General features: G+C 37.9%; 2 protein-coding genes across 6 annotated transcripts; one reads left to right on the top strand and one right to left on the bottom strand.

The window, feature by feature from the left end:
• Nucleotides 1-5,905: 5,905 nt before the first annotated feature.
• Nucleotides 5,906-10,184, bottom strand: tdp2b (tyrosyl-DNA phosphodiesterase 2b). 5 transcript variants are annotated; one of them, XM_044052432.1, is made up of 8 exons: nt 10,130-10,184; nt 9,265-9,428; nt 8,445-8,569; nt 7,423-7,572; nt 7,171-7,262; nt 6,708-6,826; nt 6,449-6,619; nt 5,906-6,340 (listed from the first exon to the last, which is right to left on the bottom strand). In XM_044052432.1, exons 2-8 carry the CDS (start codon nt 9,409-9,411, stop codon nt 6,059-6,061), a joined length of 1,086 nt encoding a protein of 361 aa, XP_043908367.1. In that variant the 5' UTR covers nt 9,412-9,428; nt 10,130-10,184; the 3' UTR covers nt 5,906-6,058. The 5 variants fall into 5 exon arrangements, with proteins under 5 accessions (XP_043908367.1, XP_043908366.1, XP_043908368.1 ...); XM_044052431.1 differs by lacking the exon at nt 10,130-10,184 and adding an exon at nt 10,035-10,098; XM_044052433.1 differs by lacking the exons at nt 9,265-9,428; nt 10,130-10,184 and adding an exon at nt 10,039-10,102.
• acot13 (acyl-CoA thioesterase 13) lies at nt 9,747-11,263 on the top strand. The gene is made up of 3 exons (XM_044052439.1): nt 9,747-9,907; nt 10,061-10,245; nt 10,812-11,263. Exons 1-3 carry the CDS (start codon nt 9,824-9,826, stop codon nt 10,969-10,971), a joined length of 429 nt encoding a protein of 142 aa, XP_043908374.1. The 5' UTR covers nt 9,747-9,823; the 3' UTR covers nt 10,972-11,263.
• The last annotated feature ends 1 nt before the right edge of the window (nt 11,264 follows it).

Below are 11,264 nucleotides of genomic sequence, written 5' to 3' on the forward strand. Positions count from 1 at the left end.
TAGAACTGTGGCACAGATTGGGCTGTGGGGGGGTCAACAGTGCAGCAGCTGGACTTTAGGGCCCTCAAACATGACATTACCACGAGATGACAAACGATTTCACAGATAATTGGAAACCTCTGTTCACATTAAGAAAAAAATCACTAAGCAATAGTGCAAAGTAACACGTTGCTTAGCAACTTCTTTTTAAACCTGCTGTTCAAATTTAATAACATATCAATAACTCTTGAATGTTTTTACCGTTAACAACTAATCAATGATACAGAGATTATAAGAAATATGGCCATTAGTTGTGCAGTTGCATTAGATATGGATTAAAGAAATTGTTTGAGGTTTTAACTGAGGATTGTCTTCAAATCTCCCACAAAGCCAGTAACGTCTGACCCCAAGACTTTTCACATTCCTCCTTTATCCCCAGAACTCCTCCTAAAACACTCAAGGGAAAAGGAATAACAGAGTCCATTTTTAGAATAGCCGGTAGAGGTGCAGCGTACTTACACTATAGAAACTGAGCGGCGTCTGACAATTATGAGGAGAGAGAGAAGCTAATTTCCCAGGAGAGTTTGAGAGTAACTCAAATTTGCTTTCCAAGTGGTTCGAGATTGACGGTAGAGAGATAGGGATAGTGTCTAATATCTGCTACTGTATCGCCGCTTGTTTATTGGAAAGAAGTGTTTCTCACCTCCTGCATATTATCCCTCTATTATTATCGTCCCATCGATAACACCACCATTACACCACTCCTGGATTCAGGAGGATGCTTGTTGTGTTACAGCTGTGCTACTTTGTTTGTTGCAGTGCAGTTAATGTAGGAATCTTAACCCTTTAACAGCGAGTGACAGTTTGTGAGTCAAAGCCAATGTGTGGTTATTACGGTAATTTAACTTGCAAATCAGCGTCTTTGTCATCAGAGAGGAGAGAGTTGGAAAAACACTTGTACATACAGTAGTTTCCATTTTTGGACACTGAGACAAAGACTCAAACAAATGTTACTTTAAATATGTTTTATATTGTTCAAATTCCATATTCAGCACAACATCTGGGGTTAATGTACAACTTTATGTAATAAAACTTTTTGTTTTCCTTCATTTTAAAGGTCTTAATACACTTACCATGCAGTATTGTGAATGTTATTCTGATAAAATGGGCAAAAGCACTTGTGTGTGTCTGCATGCTAACCAGTGAATGCATCTGTGTAACTGCAGGGGTGATCGTGAAATCACTGTGGTATCAAATCCTCCCACAATTCCACCGTGACATGAGATGATAATAAACCAGAAGGTGACGTATATTTGTTCTATTAGGCACACGGGGTTCTGTTTGTGTTCTGATCCAAACGCAGCACGGTATGTCTCCTCTGCGTTCATCATAATCTATTTGAATCGCACAACAAACTGAACTGAATGTTCCGTACCAATGGATCAGCACAAATACACACAGAAGTGTGCAGCCGACAGACTTGAGTGCATTTCCTTGTTTTGTATGAGAGGAGTGGAAGCCCCCTTATTTGATTGGGAGTATAATTATCGTCTTAATAATATTTCTCTATATTTCCTTGGTGTTTACCATGCATACTTGCTGGTGTTTTGTATATATTTAATAATTGACCAGGGCTGATAAAAACAACAGATCAGGATTAAAACAAAGACACAGTCGCCTTGGAAACTAATATTCTACAGTCCAGTTTTATGTAATCTAAGTGTCACACATGCCAAGTTCTCCAGGCCATCGATAAACTTCTCAGCTCTTTTGTCCAAGATTTGGAAGAAACTTTGCAGCATTTCTTCTACATGATGGGAAACGTTTTTAACTAAGAGTTTCTATAGAACACCTTTCAACACTTTACTAAGAGAGACATAGCTACAGTGACACATACTGTATAATATCAACTTGTTTAAAGAGATAACATTTTGGACAGTATTTTCAAAGACAGATCCCAACTCCACTTAAATTGTTTCACTGTCAGTTTCAGCCTAATTGTCTGTGACTAATTTCTGCACTTCCTAATTGAAGTAAAATGCAGCGCCCATTCATAATGTAATGAAAATCAGCCACTTACAATGGCTTTAAAATCTGTGATATAAAGATTTGGTTTCCATCTAAACCTGGCAACTGGGCCCATTTAAAAGTAGTTATGCACTTTTGAGTAGGGGATAAAGTCTCCGAGGGTTCCTTTTTGATATGATAAATTGTATCTATCTCATCCTTTATCCATCCCAGTTCTTCTTAGATCCAATCCTTGCAGTTCTTGCCAAACATCCAGGCTTCACCCCCTGCAAACCCTCTGTCTTTATATGTTTGACATCACTGGCAATAAGACACTCTGTGGCTAAGAAGCTTCACTGAAACTCTTCTTATTTAGTAGTGATGTCAAAGAATGTGTGACGCAACAGTGGGATAGGGGAAAATAAAGAGTGTTGAGTTGCCTGGCAACAACTTGCCACCTTTGTGTGTGGGTCGGCCTTTATCGAATTGCAGCAAATATGTTTAGAAGCACTACACTCTACACACTGATGTGACCAGGTGAAAAAACAGAAGGACAAAATAAACCACTGAAAAATAATTATGTGAAGACATGCATGCAGTGAGTTCAACTTTCATGTGACAAAAAAGTCATATGTTACTGTGTCATATTTTGTCGTCCAAATGTGACAAAAATGTCATAGTTTAGTAAGGTGTCCAAAATGTGGCAAAAAAATGACATGTCTAATGGGTAAGACACTGGCCTCCTAAGCCAGGGATTGTGAGTTGTCCCATCTAGAGTGAACTTCATTGGGGTAGCCCAGTCATAGTAGAGTATGACTTCCACAATGTGACAAAAATGTCGTAGATCAGAATTATGTCTTAAGTCACCTAAAATGTTATTTAATAATTTAATTTAATTTAATTTAATTTAATTTAATTTAATTTAATTTAATTTAATTTAATTTAATTTAATTATTTAAATAATGTTATTTAAATTTAGTATGTCGTCCATCCAAAATCGCACAAAAAAGTCATGGTTCATATCGCAACATGTCACCAAAATGTGACAAAATGTCATAGTTTAGTATGGTGTCCAAAATGTGACAGTACTCAAAACATCATGGGTTCATATCCCACTGGAGGTATGTGTCTAGGAGTGTGTCTGTCAGGGTGTTTCAGTCAAACAGTCAAAACCTAACAAAACAACTTTCAAAAACCTATCCCAATCTAAAAATCTACTCTACAATAATGGAAGGAATGAGCTAGCCTTGAAAAGACTTGAAAAAGCCTCAAAAGTGCGAGCTAACATATTTTGTTAACTAAAGTCAAAAATCGGTTAAAAAAGTCATAGTATAGTATGTCGTCCAAAATCACCTAAAAATGTTATACTATAGTATGTCGTCCAAAATCACCTAAAAAAGTCATGCTATAGTATGTTGTCCAAAATCGGTCAAAAAAGGTCATACTATATTATGTCGTCCAAAATCACCTAAAAATGTCATACTATAGTATGTCGTCCAAAATTACCTAAAAAAGTCATGGTATAGTATGGCGTCCAAAATCGGCCAAAAAAGTCATAGTATAGTATGTCGTCCAAAATCGGTCAAAAAGTCATACTATAGTATGTCGTCCAAAAGTCATAGTATAGTATGTAGTCCAAAATCGGTCAAAAAAGTCATACTACAGTATGTCGTCCAAAAAAGTAATACTATAGGATGTCGTCCAAAATCAGTCAAAAAAGTCATACTATAGTATGTAGTCCAAAATCAGTCAAAAAAGTCATACTTCAGTATGTCGTCCAAAATCACCTAAAAATTTCATACTATAGTACGTCGTCCAAAATCGGTCAAAAATGTCATACTATAGTATGTCGTCCAAAATCAGTCAAAAAAGTCATACTATAGTATGTCATCCCAAATCGGTCAAAAAAGTCACAGTACAGTACGTCGTCTAAAGTTACACCAGAATCTAGATTATTGCTGTCGAAAGTGGGATTTGAACCCTTGTCCCGTGTGGAAGGCTGGCACCTCAAAAAGGCTGAGTGGTAAACCGCTTGGCCACACTGTAGAACAGGCTACAATGCACTTGTAGATACAGAACCACTACTATTGAACTCTAAAAAAAAAATGTGATAAACATCATCGTGAAGTTTTTCGTTCAAATTCAGCCAAAAACGTCATAGTATAGTATGTCGTCCAAAATCAGTCAAAAAAGTCATACTACAGTATGTCGTCCAAAATCACCTAAAATTTCGAAAAATAGTATGTCATCCAAAATCAGTCAAAGAAGTCATACTATAGTATGTGAATCCAAAATTGTTTTTGACCCATTTTGGACGACATACTATACTGTGACTTTTTTAGGTGAATTTGGATGACATACTATCCTATGACTTTTTTGACAGATTTTGGACGACATACTATACTATGACTTTTTACATTTTGGACGACATACTATACCATGACGTTTTTAGGTGATTTAGGGCGACATACTATACTATGACGTTTTTAGGTGATTTTGGACGACATACTATACTAAAGTGGACTTGTGTGATTTTGGATACCTTACTATTCTTATGACGTTTTTGGGTGATTTTGGACGACATACTATGTATGAAAAAAGAAAAGTACAGAAAATACAGAAATTAGGAAATATTTCACATGTTCTTTTTGTTTTGTTTTAAAGGCAATGGTTGAATAAACATGTGTTCCTTATATGCCATATACCACATGAAGCTATTTTACCAAATAGACCTCTGAAATGTGTCCGTTAAATGTTTTTACAACATGAGATATCGAGTTTCTATCTGTTTAAGATACAGGAAAAAACAACAATAACTACATAATACCAGAGATAAGAGGATGCTTATTCTTGGATCTTTTAGGTAAACTCATTAGTGTGGGACGGATCCCATCCTCGTGTCTTTGCTCATTATGAACCAGGGAGTACAGGGACAAATAAGGGAGGAAGGGAGGGACGGAGGGTCTCTTGTGATAATGTCTGCTCCCAGGGAAGAGTCACATCTGTGTCCTCTCCTGAGGTCAGCTCTTCTATTCTGTGCTGGTGTCTGCACGCAGAGCAAACATTTAAACAGTCACTGTTAGAGAGAGGTGAGGTAGATGTTTTCATTATCTGTGTTTGGACAGAGAAGTTTGGAGGAGGTTAGAGAGGTAGATCTGAGGTAGAATTAAAGATTCACCGAGTCTAAATGTAGGATACAGATTTACATGGAGGTGCTATTGAACCATTGCCTTCACTACAGTATTCTAACAGGCCTTTTGAGAAATAGACATGGATTTTTATTTTATTACATACACGCCACATATAAAAGTGGCAGCAGTGGGACCCAGTGTAGTCTGTAGTTTGATGTGCTGTGTCTTTCATACATGGTTTTCTGCAGACATTGGTTGTAACAAATAGTTACAATTGCATTTCTAGAATTTTAAACCAGTGTTTAAAATTTTAAACATTCTCCTCTGACATCAACAAGACGTTTTTCACTCACTGGATATTTTCTCTGGACAATTTTCAGTAAACCATAGAGATGGTTAAGTGTGACATTTCCAACAGATCCAACACTTTCTGAAATACTCAGACCAGACCACCTGGTACCAACAACAATACCACATGTTAAGTCACTTAAATCTCTTCAGCAAGTCATCTTGACTATGTCTGTATAACTAAATACATTGAACTGCTGAATGTGTTTGCGTTAAACTGATTTGCAACTCTTTACTGCACTCTAGTGGTGTTAAATAACAATATTACAAATTGTACTCCCACTTTTTCATAATATTGTGTCCATAAGTCTACAATCATTATGTTACAAAATATTCAAAACACTGCAACTCTTATTTTAACAGTGATATCCATTAATTTGTTTATATTAAACTGAGGGAAAGAAAAGACCTCAGACCATGTTGTCAAATTAAATACACAATTTACAGGCAACCAATCTCACATGAGTTTATTTCATATTCTTTCAAAAGGATATGGACACAGTGGCAAAGAGGCAAATGTTCAGTAAAATAAAACAAACAAAATGGACCTGTTGATCTTAAATGAAATTCACTGACTAGCATTTGTCGCATTATTACCCAGCAGCAAAGCTACAGTAGATTCCCCAGTGATCACTAGTGTAGCGTCCACAGTCCAGCTTCTCCTGACCCACCAGGGCCATGTGGTCAGGGGCCATGTGAGGGACTCCATCCTTTGTTGCCGGGCGGAAATAAACCCGATCAAAGCGACAGCGACTGATATATGGAACACTCTTGTTGTTGTTGGCTTTGGTGTCCCATGTGTAGCGGCAGTGCTCCTGTTTGCCCAGTTGTTCCCAGACATCACAGACACTGGACGGCAGGCCCACCTTGGCCACCTGACGTGAAGATCAAGTCAAGTATTACTACAGAGAAACACTCAGCTTACATGTGTGGAGTGGACCCAACTGATCCAATTATATGTGACTGGAGGACAAATGTCAAACCTCAGAGTCCCTTAGATTTGTGTCTCCTCCAAACATGACGGTGACATCATTGGGCGCCTCCCTCATCCTCTGCATCACCACTCGCAACTGCTTCATCCGCTCCTCTGCATGAGCCTTACAGCTCTCAAAGTGTGAAGTCATGAGAAAAAGTTTCTGGCCTTTGAAATCCACCTGATATTTAAGGACAGGGACGTGACATTAACACACATTTATGGTCAAACTGAATTTGACGATTCGAGTAAATGAAATGTGCACAAACTTGAGCTATAAGCAGATTCCTCATCATTTGTGTGGTGGGGTAAGTTACGATCTCGCTCTCCACCAATTTGACTCGTGACCTCTTTAGCATCATCCCAGTGAAGTAACCATCTTCACCACCTGGTCAACACCAGTAAAGGCAGACGGCGGCTTAAAATGAAGTTTATACATTGTTCTGTATGGTAGAGCTGCATGATATGGTAAAATCATGACTGATGTTTCATAAATGGTACAACGATAGGCCAGTGAATTCCTGCAACACAGCACAGTTTAACTAGAATCCTCTTTTGTTACACATTTTATCAAATAATAATAATGTATGTATGCATGTATAATAATAAATAATCAAATAACTGTAATAACTGAAATAATAATTTCAATTATTTTGCAATTAATTGTGCAGCACTACTGTAGGGTACACATAAAGTGTGGAGATATGGAAAGACATGTTATAAATACCATACCTTCAATGATCAGATAGCTGACAGCCCGTTTCTTCAAATACTGGACATAGGGTGGAATGAGTTCCTGTAGGAGAACCACATCTGGAGTGTATCTGCATAAAAAGGAAGACTCACTTTTCAAATACTGTCTGCTTTCACCTCTTTCCCTGTATTTTTTGTTTATTTACTCCAAAGCTTGACCTTATTCAAAACCATTTGACTGCCATCCCCCAACAATTTAAAATACTGAGTAAAGAAGAAATTCCAGCTCACAAGACTAAGTAGGAGCACAGGCCTCTGGCACGCTCTACAAGGTTGACTGTATCAAGTCCGTCCACGTTCCAGGAAATCACTGACAGTTTACCATCATCTTCCTCTGAGGGTTTGCGTGAGGATGCAGGGCTGTCTCCAGTCAAATCAATGCTATGACGATATCAGAGACAGTTCATGCAGAAATATATTGACACAAACAAAAATAGGAATGTGGGCAGTGACACATTTTGACAGGTCCCAGTAGAAAGATTTAGAATTAGTAGAAGTATTGTTCAAAATGTTTTCAAAGATGTTTAAGTTAAGTGATGTGTGTGTGTCATTTAAACTGTTGCATTTATCAGATTGAGGAAAAAATAAAACCTTTAGTATAGGTTTCCATCTAATGAAGACATAGCTTGACACCATCATCCCTCTCGTCCTCTTCCAAATCCACAAAAACCCAGGAGACCACTTGCAAAGTTAAATTCTTTACTTTACATCAAAAAAGGTGATACAAAACAAAATCTTTTCCACTTTCAAAATAATAAAAATCAATATACAGAAAAGGAGAGATAGGGCAAAGAGAGTGAGAGAGAGGTCAAAAAACTGTGTGGCTCTACTCTCTCTGCTTGTCCGAATGCCCTAATTACCTCTCGGTTACGCCCCTAAACTCCCTTTGTGTGGGATCGTTAAAAAGTCTAAACAAGTTCTAATACAGTCCAATCAATTACAAATGAAATGTTACATATTTTAAATCTAAAGAATCATATATTTACCCTTTTGATTATTGTAAATATTTTAATTACTTAATAATCAATGAACTGTGTAATTTAACAACTTAAACATCAACAAAATGCTTTTAGGCTCCTACATTTAGAATTTTCAGGGGTTCAGGGTCAAACTCATTGTAAAGAAACCAATACATAGTCAGTGACACTATCCATTTACACGGCAGACATTTTAGACAAGGCGAAAAGGCACAGGTGTCTAAATGGACTGAACAGAGACATCACTAATGTTAATAAGTAAAACTGTATTCTCACCAGTCCCTTGCAGGTTTCTCATCAACCTTCTGCTTCTTGGTTTTAGGACTTGCGTTTCCCTCTGGAAAATCCTCTACTTCAAATACTCTCTCCATGTCTGCCTCAAAGAAAGAGTTCAACGCTCTCTGAAAGACAAGTGAAAGGAAAGAACGTCAGGGAAAACTGTGTGAAATTTTACTGCAGTGAACCTGCAACCGCGTGACTGGAGTGTTAGACACATGATTATGAGTTTATTGCTTTCATTTCAGTCCACCCCCATTTTATACACAATTCTGAAAACATGCATCAACAACATGATTCCTAACTGCTTAAATCTAGACAATTAATCTCACTAATGTTGCACCTGTGCAAACTCAAGAGGAAGAACACTTTGATTATAAAAGAGAACTCAAGTGACAAGGTTTCTTTTGCTACAATATTTAAAACCGCAGTGTTTCTCATTATACTCACAGGTAAATTATTATGGAGATGAAAATATTCACTCACTTGTATGCATTTGAATATTTAACATAGGCTCATGAAGCTAAAACATATTTCTCCTGCTGTTGGGACTGACATAAGAAGACAGTATACATTGATTCTGTGAATTATTTTGGTGGACGTAAACAGTTTTTAGAGTAGCATGCACCGTGATTTTGGCTGCTAGTGTTGCATTTTTCTGTAACAGAGTAGTTAACCCTTTTCAAATTGTGTTTAAAGTTTTGAGCCAGTCTTTGGAAATGTGTTAAAATGTACATGGAGCTGTGTATGATTTAATCAAAATGTGCTGTTAGTAACCACCAGTTGGAGGCCTCCGTGATGATGTAGGTCGTTGCTGTACCTCCATCTCCCACTCGTTTTCAGCCAGGAAGCATTGAGCCACAGCGGTGTCAGATCCTGCTATCGCAGCAAACTCATCGCAGAGACGAGTTCTGTTTTCTTCCACATTAGACACTGACGGTTTGTCTGATCCTGATGGGGAGGCCATGCTGTCTGTACACACGTCTTAATCACCAATGTACACATAGAGAACGCATAAGTTAATTCAAATTCAAACGTCATTCCATGTTTACTTTGCGAAACACCCCTCGTGTAACATCGCAAGGCTTCCGGGTCAGCTCAGTAAAGAGGAACTAACGTGTTGTTGTGACAAATAATTATCGACACGTGATTTTATTGTTGTGTTGCTATTAATCTCTCAGACCACAAACATGGTAGCAAAAGATAGCTACGCTAGCAGCAGGTTCGTTCCAACTATCTGACTTTGGAAAGTGGGACTGGGACCGAGTTTTACTCGGAATTAAGAGGACGAGTTTCACCCGGACGAATTATCAGACGCTCTGGTTTCCTGTGTCAACTAAACTACAACTTGACATTGGTCGCGATAATTATAATTAAATATGGCTTCACTGACTTTAAATTCGATAAAACAAATAATGAGATCAATGACAAACGCTCCATGCTTCGATAGAGTGCTGAGCAAGGTAAATGTTTTTTTTACACGTTTTTAGACATTTTCAGACCGGCACATGATGACACGTCAATTTATACCGTGCTTTCAAAGTTAGTCGCTAACATTCGTCAAAGTTCCACACACAAACAAACACATACCTACATAATGTGTGTGTATTTTTCAGGTGGACATTGTGTCTGCCAGTCCAGGGAAGGTGGTGTGTGAGATGCGGGTAGAGGAGGAGCACACTAACCGTGGAGGGACGCTGCACGGTGGCCTGACAGCCACTGTGGTCGATGTTATCTCTACGATGGCGATCATGTACAGTGAGAGAGGAGCACCGGGCGTTAGTGTAGACATGAACATCACGTGAGTTCATCAGCTAAATTAACTTAAATAATATTTTTGATTAACAACTCCAAACAATCACCAGTCACCACTCAACTGCTCACATTTCACACCTAGTGTAAATAGAATCAACTGTGAATGTAGCACTAATTGATGCCTAATAGATGGACTGAAACTGTAACACATCTGTAATTGTATTTATTTAATCACAAGTATTGGTTCCTACTGGAAATACAAAATTCACTAAGAATAAAAAGAGTCACTCAAATATATTGTGTTTTATACATTTACAAATCCTCTTCACACTCTTGGAGGTATGTTTTCTGTGCCTCAGTGATCAAATTAACTCTATTTGTAAGTGTAAATAGGATTTTAAATCTCCACAGTTGGAAGTAATATTGTCTAGATTTTCTTAAATGATTATGACCCCAGTAACCTGTGTATATATGTGTGATCTTAATAGGATGACAAATCTGTGTCCAGCCTTGTGTGAGCTCATTGTTGACCTTGACATTTTTTTGTTCATGATTGAGGATTAAGACATTAAACTATGAATGACTGAGGATTTTTTTTTTACCGTTTTGCAGATATATGAATGCTGCCAAGATCGGAGAGGATGTACTAATTACAGCTCAGGTCCTAAAGCAAGGAAGGACATTGGCATTCGCCACTGTAGACCTCACCAACAAGGCCACTGGGAAGCTCATTGCTCAAGGCAGACACACTAAGCACCTCGGCAGCAGCTAAACTGGCTCTAATCTGTGCCTAGTAAGAACATGTTTGTGCAATTTAATATCTAATCCAGTCTGTCTGTAAATAGCTGAAAACACCAAGTGTAATAAAACAACAAAAGTGGTTGACTCAACTCCAAAAAGACTTTCCTGCTGGTTACTGAATGACCTGTATTGTTACTTGTTATAAGAATACATGTTATCGACAGTTAAAAAGGAACGGTACATTTTTATATCCTCAGAGTCGGTCCTGGCCTCACTGTTGTGTCAATGATTTATGCACGTGCAATAAAACAGATGGACAAAGAG

This window comes from Solea senegalensis, linkage group LG20, assembly GCF_019176455.1.
Source record: "Solea senegalensis isolate Sse05_10M linkage group LG20, IFAPA_SoseM_1, whole genome shotgun sequence".
Taxonomy (NCBI): Eukaryota; Metazoa; Chordata; class Actinopteri; order Pleuronectiformes; family Soleidae; genus Solea; species Solea senegalensis.